General features: G+C 40.5%; 5 protein-coding genes and 2 long non-coding RNA genes across 7 annotated transcripts; 4 read left to right on the top strand and 3 right to left on the bottom strand.

Moving 5' to 3' along the window:
• Window positions 1–3,923: 3,923 nt before the first annotated feature.
• LOC9636571 (uracil-DNA glycosylase) lies at window positions 3,924–5,610 on the bottom strand. Its single transcript, XM_024667519.1, has 7 exons — window positions 5,531–5,610; window positions 4,968–5,433; window positions 4,685–4,902; window positions 4,441–4,630; window positions 4,240–4,375; window positions 4,084–4,167; window positions 3,924–4,036 (listed from the first exon to the last, which is right to left on the bottom strand). The coding sequence occupies exons 2-7, from the start codon at window positions 5,383–5,385 to the stop codon at window positions 3,970–3,972; spliced, it is 1,113 nt and encodes a 370-aa protein (XP_024523287.1). The 5' UTR covers window positions 5,386–5,433; window positions 5,531–5,610; the 3' UTR covers window positions 3,924–3,969.
• A 135-nt stretch (window positions 5,611–5,745) lies between these two features.
• On the top strand, window positions 5,746–6,683 carry LOC9639271. The gene is made up of 5 exons (XM_024667524.1): window positions 5,746–6,025; window positions 6,100–6,150; window positions 6,212–6,271; window positions 6,324–6,642; window positions 6,680–6,683. Exons 1-5 carry the CDS (start codon window positions 5,746–5,748, stop codon window positions 6,681–6,683), a joined length of 714 nt encoding a protein of 237 aa, XP_024523292.1.
• Window positions 6,684–6,685: 2 nt separating this feature from the next.
• LOC112343669 lies at window positions 6,686–7,117 on the top strand. Its single transcript, XR_002991354.1, has 2 exons — window positions 6,686–6,812; window positions 6,871–7,117. It is a non-coding gene; the product is annotated as an uncharacterized LOC112343669 (long non-coding RNA).
• Window positions 7,118–8,493: 1,376 nt separating this feature from the next.
• On the bottom strand, window positions 8,494–9,756 carry LOC9639270. Its single transcript, XM_002993893.1, has one exon. It carries the CDS (start codon window positions 9,754–9,756, stop codon window positions 8,494–8,496), a length of 1,263 nt encoding a protein of 420 aa, XP_002993939.1.
• A 4,772-nt stretch (window positions 9,757–14,528) lies between these two features.
• LOC112343668 lies at window positions 14,529–15,225 on the top strand. The gene is made up of 4 exons (XR_002991353.1): window positions 14,529–14,612; window positions 14,666–14,755; window positions 14,802–14,873; window positions 14,925–15,225. It is a non-coding gene; the product is annotated as an uncharacterized LOC112343668 (long non-coding RNA).
• Window positions 15,226–16,707: 1,482 nt separating this feature from the next.
• Window positions 16,708–18,273, bottom strand: LOC9636570 (uracil-DNA glycosylase). The gene is made up of 6 exons (XM_024667520.1): window positions 18,190–18,273; window positions 17,616–18,081; window positions 17,333–17,550; window positions 17,089–17,278; window positions 16,888–17,023; window positions 16,708–16,815 (listed from the first exon to the last, which is right to left on the bottom strand). The coding sequence occupies exons 2-6, from the start codon at window positions 18,031–18,033 to the stop codon at window positions 16,710–16,712; spliced, it is 1,068 nt and encodes a 355-aa protein (XP_024523288.1). The 5' UTR covers window positions 18,034–18,081; window positions 18,190–18,273; the 3' UTR covers window positions 16,708–16,709.
• A 282-nt stretch (window positions 18,274–18,555) lies between these two features.
• LOC9639268 lies at window positions 18,556–19,753 on the top strand. Its single transcript, XM_024667521.1, has 6 exons — window positions 18,556–18,676; window positions 18,751–18,801; window positions 18,863–18,922; window positions 18,975–19,276; window positions 19,331–19,463; window positions 19,513–19,753. The coding sequence occupies exons 1-6, from the start codon at window positions 18,634–18,636 to the stop codon at window positions 19,575–19,577; spliced, it is 654 nt and encodes a 217-aa protein (XP_024523289.1). The 5' UTR covers window positions 18,556–18,633; the 3' UTR covers window positions 19,578–19,753.
• Window positions 19,754–20,681: the final 928 nt, after the last annotated feature.

Here is a 20,681-nt window from a genome sequence, read left to right as displayed (position 1 = left end):
GAGTATTCATCCTAACTTGGGGTACTTATTGAGACCTCAAAAGTGGCTTCAAACCCATATTGACTTCATACTTGGTCTTTATGCCTAAGTCCTACTTCAGGCATCCAAAGGTACTACTGATAAATCAACTTTTTATATTAAGGCCATGTCCATTTTTATTGTCTTATTCATGTTTACAAACCCTCAAACACATACTAATTTCACACTTGGTCTTAGTACTTTATATGTCTAAGTTTTATTTCAGGCGTCTAAAAGTATTATTGATATATCAACCTCTTACATCAAGGTTATATTTATTCTTATTGTCTCATTGGTCTTTATAGATTTATTTTTCTAAGACTAAACATCAATTCTATGAATGGTCATCTTATAACCACTTTTTAACATTCTTATAATACCTTAACATAGAGGGGAACATTATTTCCCAAAATCCCTTTTTCAATCTTCATTAAATCCCTTTTCAGTCATAGTAATAAAGTTTCTTTATGCTATGCAAAGTATCTAAGTAATACTAACTACGCATTCTCTCTTTTATTTTCTTTGGATTATTACAATTCACCACACTTTCTTATAAGTTTATGTTGAAAGCCTTACTCTCTGGACACCCTACCTTTTAGATTTATCCCAGTTAGAGTAACAAAAGTCAAACACCAAATGTAATATTGTTCCAAAAGGTCATTTAACTTAATAAATCTAAGGATGCTCAACCTCAAGTATCCCAAAACCTTTAACGATTGAAAAAAGGGATGCATTCTTATTCATTATATTTGAATCCTAAAAAATCATATAGTTTAGAAATAATTGATGAATTAAAGACTTTGAAAGTTATAGAGGTGCGGGGATAATCCAAAATTGAGCTCACAAGTTGCGCTGAACTTAGCATAAGTCAACTCAAGTCAATACAGTCAATTAAAAATTTTATAAAAGAAGTTTAAGTTGAAAAAAAGAAGGTTTTGATGAACTTTAAAATATTGAAATATATAAGTATTTTAGTCAAAAGTTTTTACTAGATTGAGTCATTTAGAAAAGACAAATTTATAAGAACATATCTTTTCTAAAGCTGAACTACTTTAATAACTATTACATTTTTATTTTCTTGCAATTCATTAAAATAAACCTAACTATGAATCAAGAGATACAAGTGGAAACATTTTGATGACTAGATATTATTAGTGTATGTTAGTCAAGGTAATATACTTTACATACTATTCCTTCATTCAAAAGATTTTTCTAGGGCTTTTGAGAAAACCATTGAAAAGAAGTATAAAATGTATTAAATTCAAATTCAAACCAAACTTACAAGGTTTTTTCTACAAAATTTATTTTTGAAACTATGCTAAATATAATAAAGTTGGTAGAAAGGTTTTAATGTTGAGAAAGTATTGAGTAACTACAATTTTTAGTACTTGAGATTTGAGTTCAAAATCATTCTATAAAGATATTTCATGCCAAAATAAGTTTTAGAATCAATGTTGTAATTCAAGGTTTCAAGGTTTTCCTTTTGATTTACCATAATAAAGAGTTATAATTTTTTTTATATATGAATTATATGCTTTAGAAAGTTATACTTCTCTTCACATATAAAAATTGGAGCCACAATCTTTATCTCTATTTTGTTATAGACTTAAAAATTTCAATAAAAAGTCCTATATTTTGTGTAACTATAAAATTTCCCTTTGATTTCATGCTAAAATATTTATCTCACTTTTATATATTCCTCCATATTATTGTCAAGAGTTATGATAACACAATCTTTCACAGAAAAGAAATCCCCTCCAATTAATGTTGCCTTCTATGTTAGTATATAGTCTTTAAGAATAACTAAATTGGGATGCAAATATAGAAAAAAGAGTTCATATGAACAAAATAGTATTCATTTTTATTTAATGTCCAAACAAATAAATTTTTGAGGAACTAGACAATCAACATCTCTTTAATTATATCCTTGAAGCATTTGCTCTTGAATGTGAAGTTCCCATAAAGTTATTTATTCAAACTTAAGAACGCATAACCCCAAATATCCTAAAATCTTTAATTAGAAATGGGGTGCATTTTTATTCATAAACTTTTTCTCTTTATATTTAAACTTTTATAAATCATCTTTTAAATCATTCTCTTCAGTTGTTTATAATCTACCACACTTCCTTACAAGTTCACACCTTTGTGAATAAAAGCTAAGAATGTCATTCTCTTGATACTTTAGACCTTGGATTGAGCATAACTAGATCAAATTAAACCATTAGATATCAATCTCAATAGTGTGATTCTTTTAACTAACTTCAGACTTGGAAACCCCTTTAATACTAAATGTAAGAATTTAAATTTTTTTTAAGGTCACTTTAAATATCCCAAAACCTTAATCAATTAGAAAAAGGAGTGTAGGCCATTTAAACTTATATAGATCATTTTTCGAGACATTATCTTTAGCATCATAATGAACTTCTTTAATAGCTTGCAATCATAACTCCTTCCTTCCTCAAGCTTTAACATTATATTAATAAAAAAGTGTAATAAACATGGCTTTTACTTTTTACCCTATGGTGATTTACTATAGGATAACTATGGAGTGAAATCTAAACCACATATGAGCCAAAGATAGCGAAGCAAAACCTAAGTTTTAGAGCTTTGGGCCATTAAATGAAGGAACGAAGTTAAACTCTTAAATTACAGCCAAGGAGTGAAAGAACTATTGCATAAAATGACTCTTGAGTGTACAATTTAAAAAGCATTAGAATAGAAGTACGCAGTGACATTGAAATAGTCTTAGCATCCCAATAAAAATTAAATAGAGTTTAATATTATTATAATATACCAGTGGCTTAACAAGGGGATATAAATACTCCACCAATTAACATAGTATGGAGCATAGGCTTAAATCCAAGCCAAAAGTAGAATAAAGATAGACACACAAACTAGGAGTTACATTATCTCTCAAGTTAGTTAGCCATGGCTAACCTATTTACTATCACTACTATATATTTGAAACCACTTATAGCCCCCCCTCCCCCTCACATAGAAGAATGCACACTTTGGACTTTCACCCCAATCCCAATAGTTAGTCTCTAGATAATCATGAAAACTTACTAAATATAAAAACTTACTAAAAGAGATTAGCTGTGCTCTTGTTACTATTAAGCATATAAATAGTAATCCTCCTAATTGTGTTATTGAACAAAATTCAGGTGGTAATACAAATAATTTAGTAGATGAAACTTTAAAATCGGGATTTTACTATTTAAGAAGAATATATATTGATTCAATGTTAGAAGCATATTGTGATTTATATGAAATTAGTTCTAGAAAATATGAACTTTATTATTAAGTTTATCAATGGTAGTTTAAAGGATCTTATAATATAAATTATTTTCACTTCTTAACTCATCATTCAAAAGACAATTGTAATATATATCCAATGGCTTTATTTTCTGGATCAAAAAGATCATTTATATTCTCAAAATGGTAAGAATATGATTTTCTTTCATTTAAATTGCAAAGTTGGGAAAAACATAAATTATGGATATCTGATAATAAAGAATATTTTTGTTTTTGCAAATTTATCATTAAAAGAAATGGTATTGCTTGCATATATACTGAGACTGATATAAAGTTATGGTCAATTACAAAGTATTGTGACAAATATCCAAATTGTTTAATTATTAAATGCAAAATGATTGCAATTTTGTTATTTATTTTGCAAAAGCACCTAATAATCCTTTATAACTGTCTGAAATAGTTTAGGTGAATTTAACATGCAGGAGACAAGTTCTTCTAGTTTGTGCTTGTTAATAGCTTTTCTCTCACACTCTCTAAGTGGTCACTTGCTAATGTTAAGTGTTGATAACTAGGTGAACTAATAGAAACTCTAGAACATTCATAATCTCCCTCTGTGCAACTTCCATTCCACCAAGAAATAAGCAAAAACATGTTCGAATAATAATAATAATTAAAGTTTATTAAGGAGATTCCAATTTAGACTTGCCAGTCTATGGGAAGGATATTAGCCGATTCCAGCAGCTCGTTCGTTTTAGAGAAATGCCTACACAGAAAAAGCTTTAAAACCTCATACCACTTTTGTTTCTTAACCTGCAGCCGAAGAACCCTTTGTGGGCGGAGAGGCCAGATGGATGAGCAGCCTTTAAGACGTGATGCTCGTTTGGGTTGATTAAACTGCAAACAAAGAAAGAAAGGACGTTCAGCAACTTCGAATGCAAAACACGCTGGCGAGAATTTTCCACTCACCGGATTTTCTCTTGTGCGCAGTTCCCCCACAGCAGAAATACAACTCCGGTCTTTCTTTTCGAAATGGCACGGATGGCTGCGTCAGTGAACGGCTCCCAGCCTTTCTTGGCATGAGAGTTTGCCTGCTGCTCGCGAACTAGTCCAAACGAAATAAGCGACACGGAAAAGAAAAGAATTCGAGCAAGAGATCTCCTTGCGTACCCGTGAGAACAGTGTTTAGCAGCAGAACTCCCTGGTATGCCCACTTTTCAAGGTTTCCGTGTAGCGGAACCCGGCAACCAACGTCGCTGTGGATTTCTTTGTACATGTTGAGCAGGCTGGAAGGAATTCTGATGCCTTCTGGAACCGAGAATGATAAACCCATGGCCTGGCCTGGACCATGGTAAGGATCCTGGAGAAAAAGAAATATTTTTGGACAATGTTGGAGAGGAAATCAAATGCATACCTGACCAAGAAGAACAACCTTCACTCGATCAAAAGGGCACGAGTTGAAGGCATTGAACACTTTGGCCGCTGGTGGATAAACGGGAACTTTTCCGGCCGCTTGTTGCTTCACAAAAGTCTGGAGATTCTCCATGTATGGCTTCTTGAACTCGTCCTGCAAGACCTCCACCCAGCTCGGTTCCACCAAAAGCTTCTCCAACTCGGGGAATTCTCCTTGCGCTGGAGAAAGAACGAAAAACCACGAAAGTTACATACGCGAAAAAAAGAACTAAGAAAACACTTACAAGCTTGGACGACCTCCTCGCACAGTCGCAGTTTTCTCCTGGCCAGAGCCATGGACTTGTTCATGTCCACTCGCATCTTTTGCTCTTTGTTTAGCGTTGAAACTTCCGTGCGCTCCTCCACTGACGTTTCCACTCGGATCTTCTCGTCTTTACTCGGACCTTGTTCTCCTTCGGCATTTTCTTCCACTGAAAGAGCTGTCTTGAACGAGTAGGAAGATTGGTGCTTCGGAGCTGGACTTTGATCGTCAAACTTTCGAGCGAGCTCCTCATCGCTGAGACGACGAAACGAGAATCCAGACCCATCCTCTCCATCCACGGTAGCGGCAGCAGTATGAAAAACCTGTGCTCGGTCCTCCGATCCCACCTTCACCCTCTTGGGAGGCTGGAAAAACTCGGTAACGCTGCGAGTCCGCCCCATTCCCAGCCTAAGGTAGAAAAGCGAGCGCCCTATCCCGATCGAGAGAGACTGCATCACAGGAACACAGCTCAAAATCGCGAGAATGCACTACTCCGATGCTAGAACTGGGAAGACATGAATGAGGCAGGCGCACAAGCAGGCAGACCTGGATGGATCGATTCGTGCTCCCGCGCGCCCTAGCTAGCTAGGGCCTCTCTTCCCGCCATTGAGAATACGAGCCCTAGAAATAACTTTATCGTCCAGGCAAGGGGAAAAGGAATGATTAAACCCTACGTGGTATATACTGCGAAGATTCGTTTCTATATTTTGAACAGCCCGCCATTGCGTTTGCCCTTAACACTTTGTGGGAAGGAATAGCGCATGGCGGCGATGGCGCTCTTCTCCAAGCTCGGCGCTTTGGCGGCATTAGGGATCGCGCTCTTCATCATCAGCTCTAAGATCGTGGCGCTCTTCCAGGTCGGCGACTTGGCGGCGATGCCGTGTGGCCTGCCCGTTCTCGGCGTTCTCTGTCCCGCAGCGATCTTGCTCTACACCAAGATTAAGATTTCCTGGCGGGAGAGCGTCGGAATCCCCTTGGAGACCCTGGCGATGGCATATTTCCTCTCTAGCATCACGGACAGGGCTTCTATGGCAGTTCTTGGTACGTATTCTCGAATTCTTCCTTGATGATGCCGAAATATTGCGTCTTTGATCGATCGATCACATTCTTTCCAGCGGCTTTCTGCAGCTCAATGGCATCCACGATCTTCCTCCTCCATTCTGTCGGTAATACTAGCTTTTCTTTCTTGCCGGAATGAGGACCTCTTACTTCCTATTACGTGTTTAGTTCCGAATTGGATGATCGACCCGCTCTTTAGTGTGATCCAGCATGTCTCGATCGAGAGAGGTAAATCTAATCTTTCCGATTATTCAACCTTCCATATTCTTTTCCACCTTAGAACTTCCTTGCCCGTTTATCATCACTGGGAAGACCATCCTGGTAGACATGGCCGAAGGAGCTCAACGCGATCTCATCGACATTCTCGGAGAGCAGCGGCCAGCGATGGTTCTCAAACGGGATGATCGATATCCCATTACGAGAGGCTCGACCCCCTCCCACGTCGATCTCTTCCTCTACGTTGCCTCCGATGAGTTGCTGCACAACTATGACGCACTTACACAACAGACTCGGGCGGCCTACTTAGCTGCAAAGGTTTCCAAGCCTGTGGACGCGTTTGTCGTCGTCGGGAAGGAAAAAGAGGTCAGTCATATAGATTTGTTGCTTGAACCCATCGCCTTCCATGCGGTTTTCCAGATGATGCGCGATCTTGGTCTTGGTCCTGCTTGCCTTCTCCTCTCTCGCAGCGTAAAGAGGCAGCTCGATAAACTCGGGTACGAGTACCGACTGTATTGCTTCAAAGACCGTTCGCCACTGGGCTTCATCGATGGTAAGTACGTGGAGAGTAACTACTTTACCTTCAAAAATTTTTTTGCCATCGTAAGCAGCTCCAGCTCCAGGGCCCTACATTCCGCCTCACCGGAACCCAAGGAGGAATCATCGACGCCGGTAAAATAGACTAAAGCTCCAATCGAGTTTTACGTCGCTATGTGAATAATTCCGTGGCACAGAAATAGTTTTTTTGCAATTTGTCTTTGCTCAAGTGAGCTGCAAAAGATCCCAATGGGCGAGTGTTCCTCTCGAATCTTGAGTATGGAAACAAAACTACTCAATAATTTCTACTATTAATCTACATTCAGAAAAGTGTAAGGAAAAACAGATTACATTATATCAACAAGAATAAATTTGAAGCAATATCAAAATTGAAAGTATGCTACTATTATTTTGAGAACATGAAACTTGATTTTATAATAAAATATATTTATCTGACTTAGCATGGGTTTATATTATAATAGATGCAATAAAAATTAAATGTCACTTATATTATAAGAAGATTAATGTCTTTGGTATTATGGCTCTATAGAGTAATTATTTGTTACTTAAATTTTAGTTTGCAATGTGAATTATAATTAATATGTTAAATTACAAAATTTCTATAGAATTTCAACTTCAATGTAGTTATGTATATTTGAAATTTATTCTAGAAAATATTTATTAAAAATAATAAAAATATAACGTTTTAAAAAATTTGATAATAAATATTAATTTTATTTATAAATTAAATAAACACATAATTATGTGTATGTGACAATGCTGACAAAAAGCCTGAAAATTTAAATACAAACAAAGTAAATAGTTTAATAAATTTTAAAGTAATATCATTCTGAGCAAACATCAAGAAAAAGAACGAGAAAATATATTTTGTTCTTCTAGATGGAACGACTGCAAATAAGATGCAATCCCCGATCAAGTTGTTATTAAATCACAAAAATTTAAAAACATTGATTTGATATATTATAATCAACACCAAATAGATATTTAAGTTTAGCTTTAACCATACAGGTACATAAATATAAAAATATGTATATACTAATATACTTCTAAATTAATTTTATTTAGTTATTTCTATATTTCTATATTTAGTTATGATATTTAAAAGAGAGAATGACCCTTTTTCTTGAAAATTTTTATTTTAAAATATGCATGATTATCTCTTTTTTATATCTTTTAGTTGGACATTAAAATACATCAATTAAAAAATATGTTGTGAAAATTAGTAACTGTAAGAAATTTTAATATCTGATACTTAAACAACCAAATTTCTAATAAATCTACAATATCTTTATTTTTTAACTAAATGTAATATAATTTTTTTTATTTTTTATTTGTTCAAGAAAATCTATAGGACTTAGGGTTTAAAATATATTTAGTTCATAAATATTTGTCCACTTACTATATTGCTATTCATAGCTTAAATCTTGTTATTTATTTTGCAAAATTTCAAAATAATTTTTTGATAAAATATTGTTTTATGGCCTAGTTGCCATAGTGTGATAAAAATATACAGATTCAATCACTAAAATTTTAATGACTTAAACCATAATTTTCCTTTAAGATTTAATAGTATTTTTGAGTAAAATACTTCCTTTGCTAAACTAGAGATTGTAAAATCTCTCACTTCATGCCAGGGGCATCCAAAAACAAACACGAACATTTGTCCTCCAAGCTTTTCAGTTCTGAAGAGCAATGAAGTTTTCAATAGCAGTTCTGGCTGATGCAAACTCAGAGCCCAGTAGCCTGGACTGGAACTCTTGAGCTGCCGGGGAGAGTTTTTCCACAACATACATCATCTTACCAACAAGATACAGATCAGATTGCTCCGTGTACTTATCGCCTACAAGCGTCTCTTCACCCCAAACCAGAAGCGAACACTCGGGCTCGTCACCAGCTTCCCACACAGTCTCCAAGTCGATCAAGACGTAGCCACCACCGCTCCTGGCAACATTCTCCCACCTCACATCCCGATGGACCAGCCCCGCTTCATGCAGCTTCTCCAGGCCGCGAAGAATCCATAGAACAGCACTGAAAAGTTCCGCTTCGGTACAGACAGGCGGCTCACACTCCACGGCCTTCATGGTCACTCTGTACCTGTCCCTCATGAGCATCGGCTCGCCAGGAACTATACCCTCTGCCTGGAGCCCGTAAGCTTTCCTCACAAACTCCATTGTCGTGAATCCTTCACTGACATGCAGCGTCCAGGGACAGATCTCCTTGATCGCCATACCATTGTCGAGCCAGAGCGTTCTCTCGATCTGGTCCGCAGCTCCATAGAACGCTGGCGGGAGCGTCCGGAACGGCCTTGGACGATCCACAAAGCTGGAGGAGACGACGTCCTTGAGCGTGAGCGCAACCCGGAGGAGATTGATGGAGAAGCGCAAGCAAGTAAACTTGTCCCGCATCGACGTCAGTTTCAAAGGCCCCACAAGAACTTGCGATGGCGTCTTTGATCCCCGTATCATCGCCCACGCTGCCATCTCCTGGCCTGCCAGAGCCACCCCGATAATCCACGGCACTGGGCCGTAGAACCGCGGCTCCAAGTTGACGAGCTTCTCCTCTAACTTCTCTTGCGCATCCTGCAAGAACTGCCGCCTCTCCCCGAACTTGGCACACAGGCGGTTTCCAATCCACAGCATCAGATCGGCGCGAGTGCTACCATCCAAAGAGTCCATCACGATGCTGCGATTGAACTCGACAGTCGTTATCCCAGCAAGCTTGAGCAGCTTCATCCACAGGTTGCAGAAGGCTTGGTCCCAGGCAGACTCGAGGAGCTTCCCGGACTCGTCCATCTCGGCGCTGGATCCCATGACCGCTGTCGTGAGAGACACGATGCTCTCCCCCGGGCTGTTTGGAGCGAAGCCAGCAGCAGCGATCTCATCATCATCGGCGAGCTGTGCGAAAGTTGCAGAGCCAAGGGGCAGCGCCAATGGTAGCATGTGTGAGAGAGCTCTCCGCAAGCCGTCCAGCTCCAACACGGCCTAAATGAAGATTTCATATAAAAAGAAGAATAAAGCATTGACAGTAAGAAATGATAGTAAAACACATTAGGTTGGCATTAAACTAATTTAATATTTAATTTCCAGTGTGAAAAACTTGATCAAATTTGGACATTATATTAATATAAAAACTACATTAGAGGCATTAGCGTAATTTAATGTCACAAACAAATAAGGAATATACTTGGATATTTTAATAATATTTATTAAATTATAATTTTATGAATTTTATATTTTATATTTACTACAATTGTCAAGCGTGACAATAAATTATATGGTACCAACTAGTTGTGAGGATCTTACAACTTATGCTCAAGATATAGGGCAGTCCCCAACTTATGCTCAAGATAAACTCTAAGAGTCCACAAACTTCTAATATTTGCCCTCACTCTTTTTGTACAAGGCTCAGGGATCTTTTTGAGAGTGGAATATTCTTCCTCTCTCTCTCACGCTAGAATCTATAGAATCTAGGCAGCAGCCTCAAATAATGTCCATCCTTTCTCCCACAAATAAGGTCTAGCATCTGGATCACTCATGAATTGACCTCTACTATTTTAAAATTTCTTAGGGTAGAATTTGGATATAAATGCAATTCCCCAATCCTGTGATTCCTTTGCCAAACCACTTTAAGTGCAAGTTAAAATTGTATGAATATAGCAACGCTCCATTCCCTGGTAAACCAGATTTGTCATTCTAGCATCAAAATCTTAAGCCTCCAGAAGCTCCTATCATAAATTGAGTTTATAACTTCAATTTTTTCCGTAGACTGTGATTTCCAGTTACTTTAATTTGAGATATTTACCATCAATCCTAGCCCCCTCATAAGCAAGAAATCTATTCCAAAGTTGGTAGCTACTAGCTTGAAGATGACCTTGTTGCTAAAGTTCTTGAGTAATGCTCATGTTTATTGATGAATTTCTCAACCTTATGAGCTTTTTCAACTATGCTAGCTATGAAATCTATCTTCCCAAAAAAGTCTTCTAGCAAAAGATCCATATAAGAAACTATGCATTTATTCCAAATTATGGTAGGAAACTCTTCTTCTATCCTGGTCCCAATAGATATATTAACATTTGGAGTATCTGAAAAAACCTGGACAATCTTCTCTACCCCCACCTCCATAAGTTCATGTCCACATCAAACATAGCTCTTCTCATTAATTGGCTCTAAAAATGTCTCTAGCTACTTCTTTCTCCAAAGCTTTCAGAGCCAAATGCTTTATATACTTTACTATTGTTATAACTTTATATCCTTTAAAACTTACATTATTTTCAAAACCGAGACCAAGTTGAGACGATCAAACAAAGGATTCCCTAAGCACAAGCACAAAGAAGTAGACGAACAAAAAGAAAGAGAAGAGAAGAGCGAGAGAGAAGGACATAAGACATAAGATGCTTAGCATGCATACAACTGACACTGACTCCCACTCAAAGCAACTACATCTTGTTGCTCTAGGGCTTGCTGCCTCTGCCACTCTTGGCTGCTTTGCCATCGCTCCTTTGGCTGTTGCTGCTCCTCTCTTGGAGCTCTTTTGCCACTGCTGGGCTTCTCAGCCAACTCTGCCGCTGCTATCTGCCGCCGCTCACTTGGCTGCTGCTGCTCCTCTCTTGGAGCTCTTTTGCCACTGCTGGGCTTCTCAGCCAACTCTGCTGCTGCCATCTGCCGCTCTTCACTTGGCTGCTGCTGCTCCTCTCTTCGAGCATCTTGGCCACTCCTGCCGCCGTTCTGCTTCTCGGCCTGCTGAGTCACTGCTCTGCTGCTCCTGGGCTTCTTGGCTGCTCTGCTGCTCCTCTCTTGGAGCATATCAGCATCTTCTGCCGCTCCAGGGCTTCTGAGTCGGTACTATCTGCCGCTGGTACGGCTCTGCCATTGCTCTGTTGCTGCGCTCTAGGCTACTCTGCTTCTGCCGTTGGCATCTGGAAGCTTCTTCTTCTTCTTCATCCTTCACAGGTCCTCAAGATCTGTGCTCTGATACCATGATAAAAAAGGCAACGACTGCTCATATTGTATATATGAAGCTATATACTGTGGCAACTGCCTAATGCCACATCATCCTAACTGCCTAGCTAAGCATCTACCTGAGCATCTAATCTCAACACATATCGAGATGTTGCCACCTCGCTCGAAAGCCCCCGAGTTGCTGGTAAGGACAAGCTCGCCTTTCTTGATGTTGGTCGTTGCAAAGAGCCCCCGGCCTCGTTGCTTGCTCTGGTCCTCGCATTTCTTCACTTCCACTTGGCAAACGTTGTCAGCAACCTCTGGGAAAAGTGGGGCTTTCTCTCCTTCGCTCCAGGCCCGAAAAAAGCCGTGGATATCTGCCGTGATGCTGCTGATGTCCTGGCTCTGGATTGCGAGCTTCTGGCATCTCTCGTGCAGCTGATCGATTGCCTCAACCACTCCAAAAACGTCGTTTAAGAGCCGGCACGACCACTCGTAGCACTAGAGATTGAGCAGCGCTAAAGCTTTCCTGTAGAGGCTCTTGAGGTGGCGGGGATCCACGGCAAGAGCGGCGCTTGCGGCATCCACGCACTGCTCATATCGTCCCAGCTTAAGGAAGCTCTCAGCCTGGTCGGAGAGAGCAAGAACACGATCACGCTCCTCCTCCTGCGGCCCTTGCTCGCATTTCACAGCGCTCAAGGCATAGGGCCAAGTGTGTGCCTGCTTTTTCGACACTAAGAGTTTATGTATTTGCCATCTCTTTGGTATTTATTTGCCACCACTATCCACCGTGGGAGTTTGCAATTAAAATTTTCGTCTAGCCACTAAGGGTGAGCACTATTATAAATCATCATGTGTGAGTTTGAATCCTCATGCATGAATATAACATCTGGACTTTGCCTCCATTAGTTATAAACATAATTGAATTCCCTAGTGGATATGTACTTAAAGCACAAAGGCATGATGTCTATGGATCTATTTTTAAGCTATTTTAATGGCCTTGTGGTGCCCAACTTGAAGCATGGATGCAAAATGCAAGGGTTTGTGAGCTTTGATGCTCTACACTCCATATGCCACATGCCATGCTCCGCACTCCATGCTCCATGTTCTATATCATCTTCAAGCTCCAACCCCTCAAGGAGTAGTGGACTTCATCTTGGTCTTCTTCACTCTTGGTTTCAATTTCAACTTCCAATCCAACAATTAGTCAAGATCAAGAGAAGATATTGAACAAAGAGAAGGCAAGAGCTTTCAACAAGTATACCCCTGCATTTTATCCACATTCTCTTTCTCCCCCTATTACTTCTTGGTCCTTTTTGCTCTATTGTTTTGCTCTTATGCTCCTTGATGTGAGAGATGTTTTGAGGCAATGAGAGTTAACCATCTCTTCTTAAGTTGATTATGGGTTAATTATCCTTTTGACTGATAGATTATTTTTTGTACTAAGATTAAGTAAATAGTTAAAAATCATGCTAAATGTGTTTTCTCTTTATCTCATACTCCCTTAAATCTCTTTTTTTCTTTATATTTGTACTTCTATCACTTTTATCTCTCTAATAATATCTATTGTGTTTCCTTCTTGCTCTACTAAAATGCTGTGAGCTACCTCAAGAGTACCCACACATATCCCTAAAACACATAGCAATCCCCTCTAGACACCTGGTATTGCACATCCCATGGAAGATCCTTGCCATTAGTATTTCCTCTTTACACAAAAGTACATATAGTAAAGGAGATATCATTTATCATGTGACTTCACTAGGGTTTCAGACTCCGTTGGCTTCTGCACTAACCTTTCCAGTCAACTTATCCTTGCTAATGCAGCTTTGGATTAATGTCCAATTGGCTCCAATGTGGCCTCACACACCACTCCTGCTGTGATTTAGGAGCTCCTCCTCTGCAGTGTTTCATTTCTGCCTTTTGATCGTCCAGGGAGTCTACTGTGTTGCTGGACCTAGCCAAGAAGCAATTCAGGCTCGATTGCAATGAGGCCCTCCACAACCTGGTGTTTCGTGAGCATGAATAGATTCCTGGGCTTCTCACGCATACTTCCATCGCTCCTGTAGCTAATAGAGCTTCTGAAGTTTTCCTTACTTTTCTTCTGTGTTTCCTTGTGATTTTTTATACGAACCCACAGAAGCTCCATAATGGAGATTAACGTATGTCACATATGATGGCATTTTCAATTTCAGTTCAGAGGTGGAGCACTGCAATGTCCTGGAACAAACTTTTTGATGATCTTATTGAGGGCCACAATTCCATGTGGAGGCATCACTTCCAAGATTCATATCATTAGGCCACTATTGGAATACTCCACTAAAAGGAGCTGTGCTCTTGCATGCAAACAAAGCCATAGCCATCACTACTAGCAATGTCTTCTTATTATTGTAACACTTAGATGGAGCTTTTTAAATAAACTGTATGGAAGGAAGGACGAAAATAATAAAATCATATAAACAAGAAATAATAAAAAATCAAACTATTGGAATTGACGCCAGGCTGCTACGTTTTCTCAGCTTGACTTGGACTGTGTAGTTCTTGTTCCAGATTATCACGAACTTCTCCAGTTCCTGCGCTTGATTCCATTTGATCTTCGTGGTTTGCGTGAGACTAGCTCTTTCGCCACTGCTATTAACGCTTTGATGAAGTGAAACTCTTTTCTACGTTCTTAGAATCTACTAACCCGGGGTTTAGGGTTTATCGGGCGATGAAGAAGAAGAAGAAGAAGAAGAAGAAGAAGAAGAAGAAGAAGAAAGAGAAGATGAATGTGCGCCTGGGGCAGCTGGAAGGAATGAGATTGCGTGAGATCTGCGCTCTTCTCGGATTTCTCATCGAGAATATCGGCCGCGATCGGCAGGGTACGCTCTTGTTCTCGTCCATTTCTTTGACGAGATTCTTGGAATTTGCACAGATTACGGCATGGCAGGCAAGAGCGTGTCCCGATTGCGGTGGAAATCACGGCCAATCTTCTCAGCATTCACCTAAGAGATCCTTCGATGAGGTTTGTTTCGTGAGAAAAAACGAGTCAGGGTTACAGCTTTTTCCAGGGACAACATTCCAGAGAATTTAGTTCTCTCCGAACAGCTGCTGCGATTGATGTACGCAATGTCGATAATGAGGTAGAGTATGAATTTTTTGGAGAGGTTTCTCTTTGACGAGTGTTCCTCCAGGCTGATCAATGGCGTAGTAGACGATAAGAAGACTTCCCGCAGCTCCGTAGCCATAGACGAAAGCGTCGCTGGAGTAAGCCATGAGACTGCCGTCGTCCTGACGAACCTAGTAACAAAAGAAGCTGCCTGAATACAAGCTTTCAAGAACAAGGCATGAAACAAACCTGAGAACAGGTGGCCGCAACACCAACGGAAGGCTCAAGACGAAGGAGAAACACTCGAGCATGGCAAGAACCTGCATGGTGCACTTCAGTCAGCACTAGAATAGCATACCATACGGTAACGCGAACCTGTGTAAAGAACTCCGGGTTGTCGTCGTCAATCAGAACGACAGCAAGTAAGCAGGCATCCGTGATCTCACCACGAGCACGGAGCTTGCAAATGTCCTCAGGACTCGCAACAAGGACATCCAAGCGCCTGAACATCCACTCGTGGTCTGGAAGACTCCCCACGAGCTTCACGGGGTGATAGTAGCAGCGTAGGACCTCCTGCGTGTACCGCACGTTTGAGTCCTTTGTGATCACGACCACTGCGTCTTCTGCTGCCGACCTTGGCCTCACCAAAGGCAGCAGCAGCTCGAGAAGACGAACAGATTTCACAGGAAGAGGAGCACCCTTGAATTCTGCAAGACAAGCATAAGAAAAGAGAGACAAGAAAAAGAAGCAAAACCAGACCTTTGCAGCGCTCGATGCCTTCGTACAAACCCCGGGCATCCCCCTCCAACAAATCCCGAGGGACCGTAGACCGGTTCATGAGAATGCCGTGGCAGAGATCTTCAATGCAAAAAGGAGCAAGCGGGGCTGGAACCAATGGAGCTATACCTTGCTTGGAGGAGCGAATGGATCGAAGAAGAAAAGGTACCGAGGGCTTAAGCACATCACCTTGGCGATCAAATATCCATTATGGCACCGACTCGTTCGAAAGAATAAAGAACCCTAAGCACTGGGGATTTCTATTTATTTCTTGCACGAACAAATAGTTCGCTTGCATTCTCAACACTGATTTGGCCCAATGCCACCTCTAGTAAAAGGGGAGTCAAGGCCCCAAGGATAGAATCATTGGGATCACCGTGAAAGGGTGGGACTTGGATGCCATTTTTGGGATTGTAGGGGTACAAGCTCGCGTTGTCATCGATCCACACGATTTTGTCCCTGTTTAGTTTTCGCAAATCCTTCACCCTTTGGCCGCTCAACCAATCCGTGTCGCTCCCGGTGAACACGGCAGAAAATATTTCCCCGGTGGGATCTAAGCTACTCACGATCTTCTTCACGTATGACGCACCCGAGGCACTAAAGACTACAATCTCGTAAACCTGGGACATATCCTTGAGGAACCTGTCCAAACCTGGTCGTTTCGTCACGCACTGGAGCAAAGTTTCTTCATCGTGATCAACCACACTGACGAGCGTCTGATCTAGGTCCAATACCAGCGTCGATCTCGCCATGCCAAGAGGGTCAAAACCCTTTTCACACTTCACCGACAAGGAATGCTGACTGTATATATTCATGTGTTTTGATGAGCCTTTTCACTAAACCATTCATTTATGGATGATAATCATTCATGAAAGTGTGAAATTTTAAGATATTATTGTTTGAGAGATTTTTTTTTTTAATAAAGAAGTATTCTACACCAGTCCCAGACACACTAGCAACAACACTACTTCCCTGCTAACAAGTTTCAGAAGTAATAAAGGTATACTCAAAATTAATAATCAACTGTAGAAAAGACCCCAAAACAAACACTACCAACTCAAAAAAGGAAGAAACTACAGCATAGAAGGGAATATTATGAGTTTAATATTAAACATAGTATATACATTTGTTTCTTCGGTTTCTTGTGGGCGGAGAGGCCAGATGGATTTAAGACGTGATACTCGTTTGGGTTGATTAAACTGCAAACAAAGAAAGAAAGGATGTTCAGCAACATCGAATGCAAAACATGCTGGCGAGAGTTTTCCACTCACCGGATTTTCTCTTGTGCGCAGTTCCCCCACAGCAGAAATACAACCCCGGTCTTTCTTTTCGAAATGGCACGGATGGCTGCGTCAGTGAACGGCTCCCAGCCTTTCTTGGCATGAGAGTTTGCCTGCTGCTCGCGAACTAGTCCAAACGAAATAAGCGAAACGGAAAAGAAAAGAACTCGAGCAAGAGATCTCCTTGCGTACCCGTGAGAACAGTGTTTAGCAGCAAAACTCCCTGGTATGCCCACTTTTCAAGGTTTCCGTGTAGCGGAACCCGGCAACCAACGTCGCTGTGGATTTCTTTGTACATGTTGAGCAGGCTGGAAGGAATTCTGATGCCTTCTGGAACCGAGAATGATAAACCCATGGCCTGGCCTGGACCATGGTAAGGATCCTGGAGAAAAACAAATATTTTTGGACAATGTTGGAGAGGAAATCAAATGCATACCTGACCAAGAAGAACAACCTTCACTCGATCGAAAGGGCACGAGTTGAAGGCATTGAACACTTTGGCCGCTGGTGGATAAACGGGAACTTTTCCGGCCGCTTGTTGCTTCACAAAAGTCTGGAGATTCTCCATGTATGGCTTCTTGAACTCGTCCTGCAAGACCTCCACCCAGCTCGGTTCCACCAAAAGCTTCTCCAAGTCGGGGAATTCTCCTTGCGCTGGAGAAAGAACGAAAAACCACGAAAGTTACATACGCGAGAAAAAGAACTAAGAAAACACTTACAAGCTTGGACGACCTCCTCGCACAGTCGCAGCTTTCTCCTGGCCAGAGCCATGGACTTGTTCATGTCCACTCGCATCTTTTGCTCTTTGCTTAGCGTTGAAACTTCCGTGCGCTCCTCCACTGACGTTTCCACTCGGACCTTCTCGTCTTTACTCGGACCTTGTTCTCCTTCGGCATTTTCTTCCACTGAAAGAGCTGTCTTGAACGAGTAGGAAGATTGGTGCTTCGGAGCTGGACTCTGATCGTCAAACTTTCGAGCGAGCTCCTCATCGCTGAGACGACGAAACGAGAATCCAGACCCATCCTCTCCATCCACGGTAGCGGCAGCAGTATGAAAAACCTGTGCTCGGTCCTCCGATCCCACCTTCACCCTCTTGGGAGGCTGGAAAAACTCGGTAACGCTGCGAGTCCGCCCCATTCCCAGCCTAAGGTAGAAAAGCGAGCGCCCTATCCCGATCGAGAGAGACTGCATCACAGGAACACAGCTCAAAATCGCGAGAATGCACTACTCCGATGCTAGAACTGGGAAGAACATGAATGAGGCAGGCGCACAAGCAGGGGATTCCTAGCAGACCTGGATGGATCGGTTCGTGCTCCCGCGCGCCCTAGCTAGCTAGGGCCTCTCTTCCCGCCATTGAGAATACGAGCCCTAGGAAATAACTTTATCGTCCAGGCAAGGGGAAAAGGAATGATTAAACCCTACATGGTATATACTGCGAAGATTCGTTTCTATATTTTGAACAGCCCGCCATTGCGTTTGCCCTTAACACTTTGTGGGAAGGAATAGCGCATGGCGGCGATGGCGCTCTTCTCCAAGTTCGGCGCTTTGGCGGCATTAGGGATCGCGCTCTTCATCATCAGCTCTACGATCGTGGCGCTCTTCCAGGTCGGCGACTTGGCGGCGATGCCGTGTGGCCTGCCCGTTCTCGGCATTCTCTGTCCCACAGCGATCTTGCTCTACACCAAGATTAAGATTTCCTGGCGGGAGAGCGTCGGAATCCCCTTGGAGACCCTGGCGATGGCATATTTCCTCACGGACAGGGCTTCTATGGCAGTTCTTGGTACGTATTCTCGAATTCTTCCTTGATGATGGCGAAATATTGCGTCTTTGATCGATCGATCACATTCTTTCCAGCGGCTATCTGCAGCTCAATGGCATCCACGATCTTCCTCCTCAATTCTGTCGGTAATACTAGCTTTTCTTTCTTGCCGGAATGAGGACCTCTTACTTCCTATTACGTGTTTAGTTCCGAATTGGATGATCGACCCGCTCTTTAGTGTGATCCAGCATGTCTCGATCGAGAGAGGTAAATCTAATCTTTCCGATTATTCAACCTTCCATATTCTTTTCCACCTTAGAACTTCCTTGCCCGTTTATCATCACTGGGAAGACCATCCTGGTAGACATGGCCGAAGGAGCTCAACGCGATCTCATCGACATTCTCGGAGAGCAGCGGCCAGCGATGGTTCTCAAACGGGATGATCGATATCCCATTCCGAGAGGCTCGACCCCCTCCCACGTCGATCTCTTCCTCTACGTTGCCTCCGATGAGTTGCTGCACAACTATGACGCACTTACACAACAGACTCGGGCGGCCTACTTAGCTGCAAAGGTTTCCAAGCCTGTGGACGCGTTTGTCGTCGTCGGGAAGAAAAAAGAGGTTGGTCAAATACATTTGTTGCTTGAACTCATCGCCTTCCATGCGGTTTTCCAGATGATGCGCGATCTTGGTCTTGGTCCTGCTTGCCTTCTCCTCTCTCGCGGAGTAAAGAGGCAGCTCGATAAACTCGGGTACGAGTACCGACTGTATTGCTTCAAAGACCGTTCGCCACTGGGCTTCATCGATGGTAAGTACGTGGAGAGTAACTACTTTACCTTCAAAAAATGTTTTGCCAGCTCCAGCTCCAGGGCCCTACATTCCGCCTCACCGGAACCCAAGGAGGAATCATCGACGCCGGTAAAATAGACTAAAGCTCCAATCGAGTTTTACGTCGCTATGTGAATAATTCCGTGGCACAGAAATATTTTTTCGCAATTTGTCTTTGCTCAAGTGAGCTGCAAAAGATCACAATGGGCGAGTGTTCCTCTTGAGTATGGAAACAAAACTACTCAATAAACTAAAAAAGTTTATTTCTACTATTAATCTACATTCAGAAAAGTTTCAGGAAAAACAGATTACATTATATCAACAAGAATAAATTTGAAGCAATATCAAAATTGAAAGTATGCTTCTATTATTTTGAGAACATAAAACTTGATTTTATAAAAAAATATATTTATCTGACTTAGCATGGGTTTATATTATAATAGATGCAATAAAAATTAAATGTCACTTATATTATAGGAAGATTAATGTCTTTGGTATTATGGCTCTATAGAGTGATTATTTGTATTAGTACTTAAATATTAGTTTTCAATGTGAATTATATTTAACATGTTAAATTACAAAATTTCTATAAAATTTCAAATTCAATGTAGTTATGTATATTTGAAGTTTATTCTAGAAAATATTTATAAAAAATAATAAAAATATAAGTTTTATTAAAACTTGATAATAAAATATTAATTATATTTGTAAACTAAATAAACACATAATTATGTGTATATGACAATGATGAAAAAAAGCTTGGAACTTAAAATATAAATAAAATGAATAATTTAACAAATTTTAAAGTAATATCATTTCAAACAAATATTAGGAAGGAGAATGAGAAAATATATTTTGTCTCCTCAGATGAAGCAACTGCAGAAAAAATGAAATCTTCGATCAAATTGCCATTGAATCACAAAAAATTAGAAATATTGATTGATACATTTAAAGTTATTTTATAACTTATAAATGATTACAAATAATATCACTAAAACTAGTATCATATCATTACTATAAATTTTGCTAAACTTTATATATTTTAACTAAATATTATTATTGATTCTAATTTTTGAATAATCAAATATCAACAAAAATATTATATATAAGAAGTTATGCTATATTATTTATATATTCTAGGATCAATTTTTCTTTTAATATACATAAAATAATAGACTTCTATAATCAGGATAAACAA

This window comes from Selaginella moellendorffii, unplaced genomic scaffold (assembly GCF_000143415.4).
Source record: "Selaginella moellendorffii unplaced genomic scaffold, v1.0 SELMOscaffold_176, whole genome shotgun sequence".
NCBI classification, from domain to species: Eukaryota; Viridiplantae; Streptophyta; class Lycopodiopsida; order Selaginellales; family Selaginellaceae; genus Selaginella; species Selaginella moellendorffii.
Note: the sequence above shows the minus strand (reverse complement) of the source record. Positions and strands in the feature narration are given on the sequence as shown.

Bases quoted from the DNA above. Each gene is read 5' to 3' on its own strand.
- LOC9636571 (XM_024667519.1), bottom strand. From the start codon at position 5,385: ATGGGGCGGACTCGCAGCGTTACCGAGTTTTTCCAGCCTCCCAAGAGG. The intron at 4,903-4,967 runs GTAAGTGTTTTC...TTCTTTCTCCAG, and splicing joins CGAGGAGGTCGTCCAAGCTT to CGCAAGGAGAATTCCCCGAG. The intron at 4,376-4,440 runs GTACGCAAGGAG...CGTTTGGACTAG, and splicing joins GCTAAACACTGTTCTCACGG to TTCGCGAGCAGCAGGCAAAC.
- LOC9639271 (XM_024667524.1), top strand. From the start codon at position 5,746: ATGGCGGCGATGGCGCTCTTCTCCAAGCTCGGCGCTTTGGCGGCATTA. The intron at 6,026-6,099 runs GTACGTATTCTC...CATTCTTTCCAG, and splicing joins GGCTTCTATGGCAGTTCTTG to CGGCTTTCTGCAGCTCAATG. The intron at 6,151-6,211 runs GTAATACTAGCT...TTACGTGTTTAG, and splicing joins CTTCCTCCTCCATTCTGTCG to TTCCGAATTGGATGATCGAC.
- LOC9639270 (XM_002993893.1), bottom strand. From the start codon at position 9,756: ATGCTACCATTGGCGCTGCCCCTTGGCTCTGCAACTTTCGCACAGCTC.
- LOC9636570 (XM_024667520.1), bottom strand. From the start codon at position 18,033: ATGGGGCGGACTCGCAGCGTTACCGAGTTTTTCCAGCCTCCCAAGAGG. The intron at 17,024-17,088 runs GTACGCAAGGAG...CGTTTGGACTAG, and splicing joins GCTAAACACTGTTCTCACGG to TTCGCGAGCAGCAGGCAAAC. The intron at 16,816-16,887 runs GTGAGTGGAAAA...CTTTGTTTGCAG, and splicing joins TGCGCACAAGAGAAAATCCG to TTTAATCAACCCAAACGAGT.
- LOC9639268 (XM_024667521.1), top strand. From the start codon at position 18,634: ATGGCATATTTCCTCACGGACAGGGCTTCTATGGCAGTTCTTG. The intron at 18,677-18,750 runs GTACGTATTCTC...CATTCTTTCCAG, and splicing joins GGCTTCTATGGCAGTTCTTG to CGGCTATCTGCAGCTCAATG. The intron at 18,923-18,974 runs GTAAATCTAATC...TTTCCACCTTAG, and splicing joins GCATGTCTCGATCGAGAGAG to AACTTCCTTGCCCGTTTATC.